Source organism: Mesoplodon mirus (assembly GCF_964341445.2).
Source record: "Mesoplodon mirus genome assembly, chromosome: 11".
NCBI lineage: Eukaryota > Metazoa > Chordata > Mammalia > Artiodactyla > Ziphiidae > Mesoplodon > Mesoplodon mirus.
This window is the reverse complement of record NC_138987.1, coordinates 21,271,715-21,290,219: the sequence shown is the minus strand read 5'-3', so window position 1 is coordinate 21,290,219 and position 18,505 is coordinate 21,271,715. Positions and strand designations below refer to the sequence as shown.

General features: G+C 38.4%; 1 protein-coding gene across 1 annotated transcript in view; it reads right to left on the bottom strand.

Moving 5' to 3' along the window:
• CFAP54 (cilia and flagella associated protein 54) overlaps positions 1-18,505 on the bottom strand; it is a gene marked incomplete at its 5' end in the record, with an annotated part of 318,667 nt that overhangs the window by 194,215 nt on the left and 105,947 nt on the right. The window contains 5 exons of the mRNA XM_082636308.1: positions 814-928; positions 2,578-2,706; positions 11,258-11,377; positions 16,153-16,308; positions 18,034-18,181. Of these exons, the coding sequence (XP_082492434.1) occupies positions 814-928; positions 2,578-2,706; positions 11,258-11,377; positions 16,153-16,308; positions 18,034-18,181 (668 nt within the window). The remainder of the gene's footprint in view (positions 1-813; positions 929-2,577; positions 2,707-11,257; positions 11,378-16,152; positions 16,309-18,033; positions 18,182-18,505) is intronic.

The following is an 18,505-nucleotide window of genomic DNA, read 5'->3' as shown; positions in this document are numbered from 1 at the left end:
GTTACTTCCCAACAGACCAAGGGGCTGAAAGTGGAGCCTCCTAATGAGATAAATGTAGGCACTCTTTTGTTCTTCTAGAATGTTTGAAGTCCTGCTTCTTAAAAATGTGATAATAGCTGTCATCACCAGAAACTAAATGAATATCTTAATCAGATTTCCAAACTGCAATCTCTCAAACTCCAATTGGCCTATTATTAAATTACTATACAGCACAATGACTCACTTGAGTCCGTCTCACTTGAGTAAACCATGGTTCAAATCACTCGTACATAACACCCGTCATGCCATCACTTTATTTCTCAGTTCCTTTTTTTCTTTAGAGCAGCGATTCTCAATTTTGTGTCCCCCTTCCACAATATATGCCAACATTTGCCTTGTAGTTGGTTGTCACAGCTGGGGAGAATGCAGGGAGAATGGTGTGCTATGCATCTCTGGACAAAGGCCAGGGATGCCGCTCCACATCCACAATGCCTAGGACAGTCCCCCACAGCAAAGTATTATCTGGCCCAAATTGGCAATAGTGTTGAAGCTGAGAAACCCTGCTTTAGAATGAGAAGATTTAGGCTCAAATCCAAGTCAGCTATGTAATGCTAAATAAATCACTTAATCTTTATGAGCCACATCTGTAAAAAGTGGTTAGCAATCCCTTATTAACAAAGTATTGTTAGGATTAATGACACAATGTAAAAGCACTGCATAAACCTTAAAGGGTTTACCAAATGCTAATCTCATCCTAATCCTTTTAACAAAATATTTTCTATTTTAAACAGCAAAATGCAAACAGAAGTATACAGAAAGAAAAAAAAAGACTACATTGCTTTGTCAGTTTGAGTAGGTGTGTCTCCAATAAACCCAGCTCTTCATTTATTTTTTCAGGTAACAATATCTGCTGTGGCTTCTTAGTCTTGGAAGACTTCTTGGAAGAACCCTAGAAACATTGGTTAAATGTCAGAACGTACTTCAACATGTTTCAAGAATTGTCATTTTCAAATAATATTCTTTAAATTATGTTTCATACTTGGTAAACCAAACTATGAATCTACATGGTAAAATGTATTAATAATTAACTAATAATTAATAATAAGCCATTGTAGCCTAACTAAATGCCAGACACAGTACTAAGTGTTTTATGGATGTTAACCAAAATATTTCTTCTCTTCCCTCTCCCTTTTTCCTAGTAACTTCTGCTCCCCTAACCAGCTCCCCCCAATACACACACCATTCTGAGAGCAGTTGAGCGTATATCTCTAAAAATCCTCAAAAGAAAATGCTCTCAGAAATGTATCCCTTTTTCCTTTTTTCCTTTCTTTTTCCCAGAGGGAGCTTCTTTACAAGGAAGCTAATTGCTTTTGCTACTCTGCCTTTCATTGAACATAACAGGATCAGTAATTAGTGGACTAAGAATTGGCGGGTATGAGCTCAGGCTCCCCACCATGCTTTCATCTGTCTGAGCCTGAGAATGGACTGGTTAATGTCTCCTCTTCTCCAAAAAAATAGACCTCCCAAGCTCTTTTCGGCTTAAAGGGACCCTGAATGGTTATAATGATTTCTAACTCCCATAAAGTAGGTATTAGGTTCTCAGTCCCTACAGTCTTAGTCTGAAAAAAGTATCACAACCTTCTGCTGGACCAGAGGCTCCAAGGAAAGGGGCAAGGGGTCCTATCCTACCATGACGTGAACGGACAGAGCCCTGAGTCAAGGCCTGGGTGACATAAAGGGTCTGGCTGATGGACTCTTGAGTGGACAACACTTGGTGAAAAAAAAAAAAAACGCTCAAGTTGCTTTCAGCTTAATCAAAACTTTCTCTAGACAACCCTCCCCCCAACAAAAGTATTATGGCTAAAAATATTCATCCAGTGAAACCGTGGGGGGGGGGGTTAAGCTTTTGCAACATATAATAGAGATAGAAATGGAGCTACTCCAACTGAAACAGGCTTGGGGTAATAGTTTCTCCCCTGGCCCCAGTCACAGAAGGGGCTTCAAGTATTGTAGCTCCTAGTGCACCTCAGAAACCTGATAAACTAAGTAATATTTCAAAATTTGATCTACAAAATCATTTAACCACATAGTTTCAAGAAAAGGCAATAAAATAAGATTCTAGTAAGACCCATGCTTGGGAGGCAGATATTAAAAAGTTGTCTCTAACATTACCAGCTTCATAAAGGAGACACTTTAGGTGTCATAAGGAGTTTAGGAAATCTACTTTGAACAGAGTGAAAAGCTCTGACATGTACTTACTGCATTCAATGACCCACTCAGAATAATAAAAATCTTCTGGGAGAGACTGTAGAGGGCTTTCAGTCCAATGTCCAACTGGGTGTAGGAAGCTCTCTATCAACACCTAACTGATCGTCAGTATGTGTGACAGGGGGCTATTAAGTATTCTAGCACAGATACCTTTTCATTTTCTTGATAATAATTAAAAGGAAAAAAAGCTCTTCACATATTTGCTTTCTTTTATGTAAATACAACAAATTAAAAACTGATCAATTTTCTAACATGTTCACTAATACTACATGACCTCTTAGAAAATTCAGCCAAATATACCTTTAAAGATGAAACACAAAGAACAATTACCTCCTCTGGCATTTCTTCTTGGTCAGTAACACCAAACAGAGATTTGCACCCTGATGTGATGTCCAACATCTTTTTTCCATAATTTATAATCATTACTGCCAGGTCATATTCCTTCCATGAACGCAGAATCTAATTTAAAATATTTATTAATTATCTGTTGGAAACTCAAGTCTATTTTCAAGAGTCATGTATCATCTTCCATAAATTCAAAAGTCTCATGTTTTGGATATAACTCCCCTGTTTCTGTTAAGGAAACTGTAAGCTTACCTCCAGATCATATTTCCCTAGAATTAAAACTGCATGATTTCACTATTTTAAATAAAAGACAAAACCAGGAGTCTCATCAGTAATGAATTCTCTGTATCTCTGGGACATACAGCCATACCTCTTTTGGTATAGTAAGTTAACTATGAAAAAACATTTCTATTTAAAAGATCCATGCTAAAACAAAATCATTCTTAAAGGTCACATAACCACCACTTCTTGTCTTGAGTTGTCTTCTTTGTGAAATGGCACAATTACTGACCTCATGATGTCTTGGGGGCATTTATAGCAGTAAATGATTTACAAGACATTCTGGCAGTAAACTAGGCTGGAGGTCAGCTGGTTTTGGCAGGTTCTCCATGAGCCGTAGGGGAAGCACACACTGACTCACGAGAAGGGGCCCGCTCTGCCACTCTCGTCCACGTTCCTGGTTACGAACTGTTATCTGGCCTCCTCTAGCCTGGCCCTTACCTACCTCTCCAGTGTCATCTTCCACTATTCATCTCCTTGCACTTTAAGCTTACAAAATATTAAGCCAAGTATAAATCCTGCTACTCACCATGGTATCAGGACTTCATGCCTTCCTACAGCTGAGGCCTTTCCCAGAACAGCTTTCCCACCTGATTTATATAGCTTTACTTGGTCATTAAAACCTGGGCTCTAGCACTAACTCCAGGAAAGCTTCCCTGGCCAGCAATCTGATTTGCATAGACCCTGCTCTAGTGAAAGAGCCCATAAAGGGGACGTATTCACTGTGAATCCCCAGGACAATACTCTCAGGGTATAAATAAGTTTGTATGAATTTATCTGTAGGTGTATTCTGTTAAGCTAAATAGGTTAGTATTTAAGATAAGTAACAACTATTACTTCCCAGGCAGGGATAGAATATATAAGGTGGCTGAAAAACAGTGAGTGGCTGCTTGAAGCTCATAAGACCTACCTAATGCAAATGCTAAGAACTGGAAATATTTCTGTAGGACCAGGGCAATGGTGTTAAACTAATGTTGACTGTGGGACGGAATGTGGAAAGGAAAACAGTGAAACAAATTTTGCCAAGGTAGGTGGGGTTAGGTCAAGCAGGGCTTTGAATGCTGGGCAAAACTATCCAATCTCATTGTAAAACTGATATGAGAGGGAACAAGTTTTGTTATTAGAAAACAGAAGTGAGCTAACGTTTGCTCCCCATTCACCTTTGCTTTCCAACATATTTGGTTTATACAGCACTGTGCAATCTTTTCTCCTTGTTTTAACATGCCAGTGGAAAATACTTAAATGAGAATGAATTTTTCCAAACAAAAGAAGAACAGAGAACCAATTCTACTTAACATACCAAATGGTGAATAGAAATTTTTTAAATGTGCCAGATGTTTGGCATAATAAATTTTTTAACAAGGTGAAAATAATCAAATATTTAAGATGACGTCTCAGAAGTGGTACTTTATTTGGAATTCTGACAGCTTTCAGAAAAAAATACTGCTCCTTAAAGAAGAAAGATTGAACCATCCGGAAAGATTACCAATTTTTAAAACAGAACAGAGAAAAGAAACAGGGCCGTTTGACTAATTGGGCTTTACATGTCCTAAGAGAAAATCTCTATAAAAATATGTTTATATCAAATGAATGCCTCAAATCTGGGATTCAGGGGTAGTCAGGCTTCTGGGTCTATTGGTCAGGCTGGAGGAAACTTCTGAAATGACAATTCTCAGAGTATCAATTTGGGACAGAACCAGCTCTAGCATCAAATCCTGACATTAATATACAGTGTGTTGGCCAAAAAGTTCTTTGGGGTTTTGCGTTAACACCTCACAGAAAACCCAAACTAACTTTTTTGGCCAATTCAATATACTTTAAAGAAAATGTCCAGAACATTCAGGGTCATTTCTACAATAACGTCCAGAGGATCTCAAAATGATTCCTCAGGCAGGGGAAAGGGGCTGGAGTCACGGGTGGCGGTCAAGAAATACAGAGCCACAAAAAAAAAAAAAAAAAAAAAAAAAAAAGGGCTTCCCTGGTGGCGCAGTGGTTGAGAGTCTGCCTGCTGATGCAGGGGACACCGGTTCGTGCCCCGGTTCGGGAAGATCCCACATGCCACGGAGTGGCTGGGCCCGTGAGCCATGGCCTCTGAGCCTGCGCGTCCGGAGCCTGTGCTCCGCAACGGGAGAGGCCACAACAGTGAGAGGCCCGCATACCGCAAAAAAAAAAAAAAAAAAAAAAAAAAAAAAGAAATACAGAGCCAGCCGCAAACTGCTGTGGGAGAAAAACCACAGGCAGCTGAGAAAGGAGGCATGCGAATTTCGTGGAGGACCTCAGCCTCCACGCGGCCCCAAATGCTGGTTGGAAACCCTGCTTATTCTAGGTCAGCACTCTCTCCCGTCTCCCACGGGGGCTGTTACACAAACATCTTCTCACATCTCTTCTTCCCACCCTTACTCTCCACCTCCCCACTCTCTGCAAATGACCTTGCTTCCTTTCCAGAGAGCAGTGCAGGGGAACTGGCGTATCTGCTGTCCCCAAACCCACCTACACACCCATGCGTAAGGATAACCATCCTCCTCCTGTGAGAGAGGAGAGGCAGATGTCCTGTCCAAGCTAACCCCACACATGCCCGGATCCCGCTGCTGGGACCCTGGTCTAGGGGCCACCTCTCCTCCCCTCCATCCTTATCCCTTCCCTCTCCTGACTCGTCCCCATTAAGGGTCATATACGGAGTGCCTGTGTAAGCAGGACTGGTTTTTTGGTTGGCTGGTTGGTTGGCTGTTTAGTTGGTTTTTAGCAGGAGAAGTTGCTATTGGCAAGTTACAAGCAATGAGCTGCCTTGGAATTAAAGTTTCTTTGTTCTGGAAGAAACACTGCAGCAGCCACGGTTAGTTATTTAAATGTAAGGTGAACAGCTGCCCAGTGCCCTGGAAAGACAGTGTAACCTGGTATTCTCTTATTTGAAAATGACACCCCTGTCCTGGAAATACTCATTGATGGAAGGGTTCGGGGGGAAAGGGGGAGGTGAGGCCAAGCAGATGAATATATTCTAAAGAAAAGTAACCTTGGAAGGTGCCCTTTTAGCCCAGGATTACACTAATTGATGTGTGTGTGTGACTGAGCAGTGGGAATGGAAAGGGGTCCTTTGGACTGTGTGGGACCCCTGCTTTCAACAGTTACCCCCTTGTGACAATGACAAAACTAACAGCACCAGAAAGATTCTTAAGGTTGGGGAGGGGTTAGGAATAATGAAACAGCTTTGGACTAATCACCTTTCCAATTCTTCCCCTTGCCTAGTGGAAGCCGGATGCGACCCGTGGACTAACAACACCCTTGAGATTCTTAGACAATTCTCTTCTTTTCTTACTCTACACATTGACCCCGGGTGATACCATCTATCTCTGTTGCCTCAGTTGAGTCCATATACTAATGACTCCGTTGTCTTTACATATATTTGGCCTCTCCTGAACTTCAAGCCTATAGGTCCAATTATATAATGTCCACCTCTCTGGATATCTTGTATGCCCCCAAATTCAATATATTCAAAACTCATTATCTTTTCCCCCTTTCCCACCCAGGGTTCAACAAATTGCATTGTACTCACCCAGCTGCCCAGATAGCTGGATTACTGTGGACTCTTCCCTCTCTCTCCTTGATCCCCCGCTATTCAATTCTATCTCATAAATAACTCCGGAATCCTTTCAATTCTATCTCTCACTTTTTCCATACTAGTTTAGTTCATCACCTCTCGCCTTCTAACTCATCTCCTGCCTCGGATCTTATCCCCCTCTAATTATTAGCTGTTGTGCAATCAGAATAATTTCTTTTTTCTAAAATGCAAATCTCATTACGTCATTCCCAGGTTTGAAACCCTTGAATGGCTCCTCTCTGACCTATTAGATGGCCATTCATCATCTGGTACTTGTTCACTGTTCCACTTTTTAAGGTGACTGAAATATTTAATCATATCCTCCATAATTAAAAATAAATCTGATCTTTCTTTTCCCAAACTGTGAAATTATTTCCTATTTTCTCATTGATTACTGCCTGAGGCAATCAATGTTAATAATCCTGCAACTGTTGTATTTTTAAAAAATAAATGCCTTTAAGCTTTGTCTATAGTGTCTTATCATTAAAAAAAGTATTTTTAAATTATCACATCATCTACTTATTTTTGTGTGTATCTTTTGAATTTTGTGCCCTGTTGAGAAAGGTCTCCCCTGATTTCAAGGCAATCCAAATATCCTCAAATCCATCTGGACTTCATTTTGTTTACGGTATGAGGTAGGGCTCTGGCGTTATTTATTTATTTATTTATTTATTTTTGCTGTACGCGGGCCTCTCACTGTTGTGGCCTCTCCCATTGCGGAGCACAGGCTCCGGGCGTGCAGGCTCAGCGGCCATGGCTCACGGGCCCAGCTGCTCCACGGCATGTGGGATCTTCCCGGACCGGGGCACGAACCCATGTCCCCTGCATTGGCAGGCGGACTCTCAACCACTGCGCCACCAGGGAAGCCCTCTGGCATTATTTTCAAATGAAGAGTCGGTTATATCACCACCTTTTAAATTATCATTTTCTCAATGAATATAAATGCCACCTTTGTCTTATATTAAGTTCTTTCTGTAGACCCGGGGCTGGCTCTTCCTGGAGTCTCTATTTTATTCCACTGATCTATTTGCCCATTACTCTGTTAAGACCATTTTTTATTGAAGTGGCCTTGGTAAATTTTAATACCTACTGAGAATTTCTAAGTAGCACTAATCAGTTTCAAAGAAACCTCACTAGGATTGTGATTAAAACTGCAATGCATGGAAATACTATTTTAGGAAAGATTTATGTAGCTATGACAGTAAGCCTTCCTATTCAGGAGCTTGGTGTGGCCTGCCATATGTGCAGATCTTATTTTGTGTCCTTCATTAAGATTTCACATTTCTTTTATTTAGGTTTTTAACATTTTGTTAAGTTTAAAATAGTGTGTATTATAAGTGGTATATTTTCTCCTGTCCATTTCTAACTGGCTACTACTCATATTAAAAATAAAAACAATAAGAAAAACATAAACAAAACCCAACTTATCAGTTTGTGTCTTACATAACTTTATAACTTCTTATAAATTCTTATACCACTTTATAAATTCTCTTTAATTCTAGTAATCTTTTACTAGATTCTCATGGGTTTTTGAGACCTCTACAATTACAAACAAATTATGCTTTTCTAATATTATAAAATCATTTCATACCCTTATCTATTTCATCAGACAGGATCTCTACAAATAATAAATCACATTATTAAAAGTCAGTATCTCCTGTGCCTGATTTTAAGGAAACAGCTTCACAAATTTGCCATTTAGTATGATATTTGCTAAAAATTTTTGGTAAATGTCTTTATCATTATGCAATAACTTCCTTCCCTTCCTAACCTATTTAGAAGTTTTATTAGGAAAAGTTGCTAAGTGTCATCAAATGCCTTTGTAGCATTTTTCATATAACCTAATTGTTTTTCTCCTTTAATTTGCTGTTGTAAAAAATTCAAGTTTTGTTTTAATTCAGACTTCATCTTTAATACTTGACAATGAGACTGCCCTAAGACCAGAAAGTGCCAGATGCCATCCAGGAGCGACTGGAAGGACACTACATAATGCCTCTCTTTGTCCTGATTAATGTTTTGGACACTGAATTCTGCTTTTTCAAATATGAAAATTGCTACCCTTCCTTCATTTTTGTTTGCATTTTCCCAATATCTTTGTCTATTTATTTTTCAAATTGCTTGTTATCTCGTTTTACAAGTGTTTCTTCAAATAATACACATTTGAATCTGCCTTTTCAGCCCATCTGACAGTCTCTGTCTCCTGAGTTCATTCATGCTTAGCGAAGTAATTAATGTACTTGGTTTTATTCCTTCCATCTTAAGTACAATCTCACTTTCCTTCTTCTTACTTTGGCTGAATTAGCCATTTTTCGTCCCTGTCATTTTTTCCTGTTCCTTTTTCCTCCCTGTCATTCCTCTGTTTGCTTTTCTTTCCTGTCAATTTTGAAGTCCTACTGTGCTTTAAAGATCAGCTCATGCCTACATATTCCTGAGTCATCTTTAAATATATATATTACATCAAAAGAAAATAATAATGTTATACAATATGTGGGGACTTCCCTGGTGGCACAGTGGTTAAGAATCCGCCTGCAAATGCAGGGGACACGGGTTCGAGCTGTGGCTCGGGAAGATCTCACATGCCGTGGAGCAACTAAGCCCATGTGCCACAACTACTGAGCCTGCGCTCTAGAGCCCATGAACCACAACTATCTGAGCCCACGTGCCACAACTAGTGAAGCCTACGTTCCTAGAGCCCGTGCTCCGCAACAAGAGAAGCCACCGCAATGAGAGGCCCGCACACCACAACGAAGAGTAGCCCCTGCTTGCCACAACTAGAGAAAGCCCGCGCGCAGCAACAAAGACCCGACACAGCCAAAAATAAATTAATTAATTAATTTTAAAAAATAATGTAATACAACATGTATTTTTATACTATATGTATTTTTAACACACATGCACCAAGCATCTATAGCTGCTCACGCCTCCCTCAACCCCAAACAGGATAGAAGCTTTAGTTCTAGGTTACTGTTAAGTTTTTCTTTCAAGGATGACTCTTGTATTTCAAAAGTCCCTACTTAGCATTTATATTACAAAGTCCTAATCACATCATTATTATCTATTTAACTTTAATAATACATATATTACAAGATTTGATGCTCCCATTATTCCTCTCCTTTTTGTCTTTCCCTATCTTGGGATTTCTGTTCTGAACCAACTGTCATTTGATAGAGTAGTTCTCCAAGTGTTGTCCTCAGATAAGTACATGGACAGAATACTTTTTAAATGCCTGCACTTTTGAAAATGTTTATTTTGCCCTGACAAATGAATGATATCTTTTCCTGGTTATTAATTTTTGGGCCTTAGTCTTCTTCCCTGAGGATTCTATAAATGTTGCTCCAGGAGTTTAACTGTTAGTGTTGCTGATAAAAAAAAAAGCCTGAAGCTAATTGATTCTCTTTCCATTGCAAATAAATAATCTGTTCTTTGGGCCTCAAAACTTTAAGATTCGTCCTTATCCTTGGACTTCAGGAATTTCATCAACATGTGTCTACACATATATTCTTACATTAATCCTGCCTGGGACTCAGAAAGATGATTACTTCTCTACTTATTTCTTTTCTACCTCCAGACTCCTTCATTTCATGTTATGACTTCTGGATCTGTCTTGTGAATTTATCTCTAGATAATTCTATTCTACATTGTTGGGTATTTCTTGAGCTTCCAGATGTGACTCAAGAAGTATCATAATCATAATCTTTACCTATTTAATTTTTTAATCAAAAATTAAATTTGTTGTATATGAAAGCTGTTAAGAGTAAATCCTAAGAGTTCTCATCACAAGGAAAAAAATTTTTTTCTATTTCTTTAATTTTGTATCTATAGATGATGCATGTTCACTAAATTTATTGTGGTAATCACTTCATGATGTATGTAAATCAAGTCATTATGTTGTACACCTTAAACTTACACAGTGCTCTATGCCAGTTATATATCAGTAAAACCGGAAGAAAAAAATTAAATTTGTTCTGATTGCATTGCTTGAAAGGTTTCTTCTTCTTAAGTCATCTCTGATCCTTTTCAACATGGTGAGGGTAAATAACACAATTATTCTAGTGTCTGGCCTGCTCTTTCCCCCTTGGGGTTCTGAGTTCCCTTAAGTGAGTTGTTATTTTTCTTCCTGCTAAAGGCTTACGCTCCCTCAGCATCTACACAGACCAGGTCATAGATGTCTCTCCAACAGCGGCAAACCAGTGAGTGACGGAAGGAATATGATTTTCTGCTCCTGAGGTCAGGCGAGGAGCCTGAATTGCCAGCAAATCATGACCTTTTTGCTAAGGTAGAGGGTAAAGGCCTCTCTGTTGCCAGACCTCCACAGAAGCAAACTTAAGTCCCATCATATCAGCCCATCCATGCAGTATTCTTCCAGATCACTGCCAAATCAGAAAGGTTCTGGGAAGACTACATAAAATAGGTAGGCAAATATGGCCCTTCTTTGAAGAGATTCACTGGATTCAGTCAACCAAAGCCTTTGAAGAAACACACAATGCTGGCCTTTGAGCCAAGCAGTGAGGATACATAAGCCTACCTCTCTGCCTCTGGTATCTTGTTCTTTCTTGTTTCTAAAATGAATGAGGTCCCATAAAATGTCTTCTTTGCAGCCCCCTCTCCCTGGCCTAAGATAGGCCCTTCCAGACTTTACCAACTAGCCTGCTCAGGCTACTTTTGATCTAAAATGCTTTGGAGGTATTATTTTTCAAAGTATTCTAATTACTGTGATTACAAGTAGCTTAACTTGCTAAATCATTAGGGCTCCTAAGTTTCATGACACTAGACAAAGAATGAGATAAATACCTTTGTTATGTAGAAGATACAACAAGCTATCATGTGCTGTACACTTTCAAAGCTCGCAATATGTTTCTTTGAGTGAATATTTGGTAGTCCTTGCAAAACCACAACACACTTTATCAAGATCTGAAATACAGAAGCACAATGGTTTTTGTTGAAAGCTATCATCCTTACTCATTAAAAAATGCTCTATTCAAATCATGAAGGTTTTAAGCCATCAAATTTTATTGTTATTAATAATTATGGTTAAATTGCTTATTATGCATAAAGAAGTGTACCCGGAGATAAAATTGATAAATTCAATTTTCAGATGAGTCCTTCATCTAAAGTAACTTGAAAACTAGAGGAGAGGATAAAATAAATATACAAATAAATAAAACAAAGCTCATTTTGACAAGTGCCGTAAAAGACATAGGCAGAATGTTACATGTGTACAAGAAACTAAAGATCACATTCAGGCTTAGGAGGACTTTGAAAAACCACACGGAGAAAGATGTACCATATTAAATATACAGTGATACGGGTACTTGATAAAATAGTTTCCTTTAAAATTAAAACCAAGCACTCATATCCCAGGAAATCAATTAATATTGGCACTTACTTCCTTAACTACTCTTCATCTTATGTGATCCTGAATTTGATCCAGAGCTGGACAATTAAGTTGAGCTTTCAATACTGCCTCACAGTTCTGAGCAATATTACAATCAGAAAAGCAGAGCTGAGATTGCATCAATCTATTCATCATTCAGATTATTCCAAAAGACAAATTAATATATGGAGGTTGGTCCTTTGTGGGCACATTAATTGCTTCAAGCCACCAATCTAACAATATTATTACTGTTGTTACAGAACACTTACGAATTTTTTTAATGCTGCTTTAATTCCTCCCCTCCACCATCACCCTCTCCCACCCTACCGTACCATATCCCCAAATCGTGTTAACAACCTAGTAGCTCTGTAGTTTTCTCCAGGCTCATGTAATTATGTGTGTGTGTGTGTGTGTATAAATGTGTGTGTATATATATATATGGAGGGTTAATGTTATTTTACAAAATGAAATTTATACACACTTTTCTGAACTATGCATCTCCCCTTCAAGCACGTCTTGTGAAAAATCCCTCCAAGTCTACAAATATACCTCTAATTCATCATTTCTAATGGTTGCATAATATTATTTAGTGTGAACCAATCATAATTTATTCAGCCATTTCCAGATTCTTCCTGTTGCACAGTTTTAAGGTTGATGTTTTACAATCTGGCAGTACTGGCCATCCTCCTGTTACTGCCTGTCCTCTGTCTCCAGCTTTTTTACCACCATCAAGAGTGCCACACGGGCTTCCTGGTGGCGCAGTGGTTGGGAGTCTGCCTGCCGATGCAGGGGACACGGGTTCGTGCCCCGGTCTGGGAGGATCCCGCGTGCCGCGGGGCGGCTGGGCCCGTGAGCCATGGCTGCTGAGCCTGCGCGTCCGGAGCCTGTGCTCCGCAACGGGAGAGGCCACAACAGTGAGAGGCCCGCGTACCACCAAAAAAAAAAAAAAAAAAGAATGCCACAATAACAATAAACATGCTTATACAGGGAATTCCCTGGTGGTCCAGGGGTTAGGACTTAGCGCTTTCACTGCCATGGCCTGGGTTCAATCCCCCAGTTGGGGAACTAAGATCCCACAAGCAGTGTGGTGTGGACACACAAAAACAACAACAGAAAAAAACACCCTTATACAAGCTCAGTTGCCAAAATGAGTGGCAAGTGAGGTGCCAGCTTTGAGATGATACCCAGCGAGGGTGAGGCACCATCCTCTAGGGCCCAGTATATACTCTAAATCAGTGACCCTTATGTGGTACTGTGTTCCCAGCAGGTAGAACACATGGAAACAACGGGTGGAACTAGGGGTGATTTTAATCTATGGGATAAATTGCTAATAAAGGGATAGCTGTGTTGGGTAAATGTACTTTTCAATTTACTAAAATCTTACTCTATGGGAAAAATTACTAGCAGAGGAATTTCTATGTCAGGTATATTTGCTTTTAATTTTAAATTATATTCAGTTTAATTAAGATTGCTTTACCAAATTTCAAAGCCAATAAAATTCACATTTCTCCCACCAATGAAAGGGAATGTCTTTGCCCCACATTCTCACCAGCAATAGGAGTTATAGATCTTTTAAACTCTGCTAGTGATATTATATTACTGATTTAATGTGCATTTCTGTGGATATTCAGAATTTGAGTATCTTTTCATGTTTTCTGGCTACCTGAATTTGCTCTCCTGTGAACTGCCTATTATTATCCTGTGCCCATTTTTTATTAGTTACTGTCAATTTGTAAGACTTTTTGTTACGTATATTTACCCTCATCAGTGTTACTTTTCCCAGATCCCTAAATTGTCTACTATCTTTGTTATGGTCCCTTTCGTCACACATGTGTTGCCATAAATATAGTCAAATATGTCTTATTTTTCTTGTTATTTCCAAGAGTTCTATCTTGGTTAGAAAGTGTTCCCCAACCCTGGGTTGCACATGTAATTGCTTAGGTTTTTTTTTTTTTTTCCTAAAAGTTTTGGCTTTCTTTTACATCTGGGTCTTTAATACATCTGGACTTTCTATGTATGGTACAAAACAGGGGTCAAATTCTACTTTCTTTCAGAGGAATATCCAAATGTTTCACCACCATTTACTAACAATATCCATTATCTTCCCACTGAAGTGGAATGCCAATTCCATCTTATATTACATCCTCATCCAAAGTGAGGCCTGTTTCTGGAATCTCTCCTTTGTTCCACTCATCTTTTCCTGCTCTGAATAATACAATTTAATTTGAAACTCCTTTCCTAAGGTCTTCCTCATAGCTACAACCCACTTTCTGAGTTAAAGGCATCCTGAAGCAGTGGGATCCTGGAGAATGACAGGGGACTACCCTGAACTCAACCAACTAAGCATCAATTGCAGGCACTGTTCCCAGGGTGGTGTCTTTGCTGGAGCACACTAAAAGGGGAGCCTCCATGTGGCTGATGTTGTCTTTTCTATCCTATTGGACAGAAGTAAGCTCCTCTGGGGAAGAAGTATCAGAAGGAGTTCCCAGTCACACTGGGCAGACAAGAACATACATTTAGAGTCTTGCCACAGGGCAATGATAACTCTCCCACCCTCTGACCTAATATTTTATGAAAGAACCTGAACTTTCTGGACAGGTCTCAAAACAAAACATTGGACCGCCATCAATAAACCATGTTAATTGAACCTAATAAACAAGAAATGGAAAATACGTTGCAGATGTGAGATGCATGTCCTCCAGAGGGTAGAAGTAAAACCTAAGAAGAGTCAGGGGCCTGACACATTAATGAAATGTCTGGGACATGCTGAGACACTCCCTCCAAAGTAGGTCTGACATCTGGAATCTCTCACCTCTAAGAAGACAGAACAATGCCAGGGAAATGCTTTTGGGGTCCAGAGGAAGCATATTCCACATTTGGGAACACTGCTCTGATCCACTCACAAGTGACATGGAACTGCCAGCTATGAGTCTAGATTTTGGATTTTGGAGGCAGATCTCTTCAACAGCTGAACTATTGAGTTGGCCAAAAAGTTTGTTTGGTTTTAAATAAAAATAAGACACATTTTTCATTTTCACCAAGAACTTTATTGAACAACGAATTCACTAACCAAATGAACTTTTTGGCCAACCCAATACTTACTAGGTGGGGGGTATGTGAGAGAAGGGGGCATGTCTATGCTCCAGTTTAGCCCCTCCAAGGGGAATATTTGTTAAGTTATTGAAGCTCTCGGGTTAGTTTCCTCAGTGGTGAGTTAAACACTTTATAATTTGCATGAGTTCACTCATATCTTCTTGATTCTCAAAATCTGAGTCGATGATGGTGACAGCCAACGATGGTGATAATGATGACTTTGTGTAAGTATCAGCAGTCAAATCTTACTCCTCTCATTGCTTCCTGTGGTAGGCAGAATTCTAAGACAGTCCTCAAGATTCCGCCCCTGGTGTACAAGCCCTGTATAATCCCTTCTCCTTGAGGGCAAGTAGGACCTGTGATGGGATGCTCACTCTCATCACTACATTACATTATATAAGACTCCTTGTGCATCTTAGAGGGTACTCCCCTGCTGGCCTGGAAGACGCAAACTGCCATGTGGTGGAGAAGGCCATGTGGCAGGGCACTGGTAGCCAGCCCTTCAGAACTAAGGACCTCATCACACAGCCACAAGGAAATGAATTCTCTCAACAACCAATGAGTCTGGAAGAGAACCCAGAGGCTCAGGTGAGATCACAGCTCTGACCAACGCCTTGATTTTAGCCTGATGAGACCCTGATCAGAAGATCCAGACAACCTGTATCCAGCCTCCTGACCTACAGAGACTATGAGATAGTAAATGAGTGTTGTTTTGAGCCATTGAATTTATAGTGATTTGTTAGGAAGCATAGACAACTAATATAATCCCTTCAGCCAGGTCCCACCTATGCTTTTTCCAAAAATTCCAACTCCATCATAGAGACATCAAGTCTTTTTTCTCCTGGGTCATCCATCAGTTTTTCCCCCTAGATGATGGCTTTAACAATGTACTTTGAATAAATATTGTTTCTAACATTACAAGAACATAAAAATTGAAATAACTTTAAAAACCTAGAAAAGTATATTGCCAATATTTAAATATGGACAGCAATGGGGCTGACTGTTTTCAGGGTAACACATTTTAAGTCCTTATTTCTATTCGCCCAGATATACAATTTAAATTATTAGAACATTTTTCAGTTAACTCATGAAATTTCATAATATTTGCTCTTGACCTATGTGTACTTTCTAAGGATACATTGCTTTTTCTTTTCCAAAATGCATTATTGAGTTTCCTTTGTAAAATACCCTTATCTGGGGGGGAAAAAAATACCCTTACCCGTACAACAGGTACCAAAACAATATTGTGATAGATGATAGGAGCAAGGAGGCCATAACATTGAGTAACAGCTTGAAGGGCATAACTGGAATCATTTAGGTAGTTGCTCAGTTCCAATGCCACTAATACTCTCTCACATTCAGTTAGTCTAGCAATCTGTAAAGGAACAGGTATTGTTACTCAAGTTGAACATCAGGTACTTAATTCATGTGTCTCTAATGAGAAGAAAGGATAGGAAATGTGATCCTGTGGCTTAACAATAACAGGAAGGTTGATATAAAGAAAAACCTAAATTCAGGAACAACTCTAACTCCCCAATAATGCTACATATGAATGACAAGATCTTAGAATTAAACTTTAGAATTTTTTATAAATTACGATACAAATACCACTAGTGACAGAAAAGGAACCAATCTCTTTTAATTGGTAAGATAAAATCTTGGCTATAGTTTAGGGGAAAAAATCTAGCTTTTTCAAAAACATAAATTATAACAAATAATAATTAAAATATAATATTGCTGTAATATTGGTCCTACATGATTAACAGTATCTTAATTCCCTCCTGGATTTGTGAGAAAATGGTAAATTTACTCTAGACAAAACGAAATTTTCTATTATACTTCTGCTACTTAAAAAAAAAAAAAAAAAAAAAGGTAAATTTTCAATAGACCAAACTAATCTTCTGTTATACTTCTGCTACTTAAAGTAAAATGTAAAGTTAGGCTTTGTGTGATTAAATGCCACTTAAAAAGAGTAAGAATGCTATCTTATTCCTTATTTCTCTTTCTTGGGGAAAGATTTCATTATTTGTCTGTATATACACACAAGATTGTGAACACAGAAAACAGTATGAGTGGCAACCAGAAATTTCCACACAGCAAATTATTATTAGAATGGTAGTCTAGCATTCTGGAATTCACTTAAGTACTTAAACATTGTCCTTATTTTCAGACTAGATTATGAAAAAAAGAAACTAAATGCAATGTAGTAGGAACATGTCGATGGCTGTGAATGCTTAGGCTCTACAAGACTATGAACTTGTCTTAGGCAAAGAATCATGTTTTTTTCACTTTCATATCCACAAAAACTGGCACAGTCTCATGTAACAAGTTATTGGTTAATTAATTAATGAAAAAGTGGATGATAGGAAAAAGCAACTGTAAAACAAAAAAATATATGGCAAAAGTCTCCATATACCTAAAGTGAGTAAAGAAGGAAAGAGAGAAAAAGAAGAGTGAACCTCAATCTAGATTGAAAAAAATAATGTAGGATTGTTACTAAAAGCAAGAGCATTGTAAGCTTGCTGATGTATGAAGAGCAATGTTTATAAGCACCCTGAGAACCTATCAATAAGAGGTAAGTTAAATTCTGCCTCTGCACAGGAATGCAATATTATAATTTTAAAGAATGTGGCAGATGGATATGTAACAGCATGAAAATATGTCCAAGATATATTATGAAAAGTGTTTAAAAGGCAAATTTCAGAACAGCAAGTAGATCATGATTCCATTTTTGTAAATAATAACATATTTGTCTATGCATACTTTTAAAAATTGGAGAAATCACATGAAAACAATAATGTAGTATTCTTAGGGGCAATAGGATTACAATGGGTTTCACTTTATACTTTACACATTTTTGGATATTTGAATTGATACTACTTTTATTCGGGAAAAATATATATAAATTGAAAAGAAGGGAAAAACACCATGAACTCCAGCCTGTGAAACCTACATACAGTATCAAATAAACCAGCACAATCATGCAAAGGCCTCTCAGTCCATTCACAAGCCAGGATATTCAATCCCCAAAGAACATAAACTTGAAACATCAACAAACACAGGGAAATCAGCACATTTGCAATCACTTTAATTCACTTACTTGTTGAGAGGGGAAAATCTCATTGCCTTTAATATTATCACAGAAAAGATTTTCTTCTTTAATTTTAATGTCACTTGTTACAAAAATATTTCTAAGAAAAAGATATAAGAGAATTGAAGAACTCTCTGCCAAAATATCTGAACGTAATCTGCAAAAAGAAGTAAATGATGTTACTTGACCTTGCTCTGTTACGAAGGTCCCCAATGCATATTTGTGTTTTCTAGTATAACTGACATTACTTTGGTTAGTATTTGGTATTTTTTTCCATAACCTCATTACCTTATATTCAGAATGTATCCATATGCTTCCGGTGTTTTTTCTGATTCTAACAAAGAAGTTTCTAACAAGGACTCAAGCCTTTGGAATATACACACTTACTAAAATACTTATTGGAAATAGTTTTACGTGGACCATCTTAACATGAAATTGAAAATAAATTAATTCTAGGCTTCACAGCCAACATCTATATTTT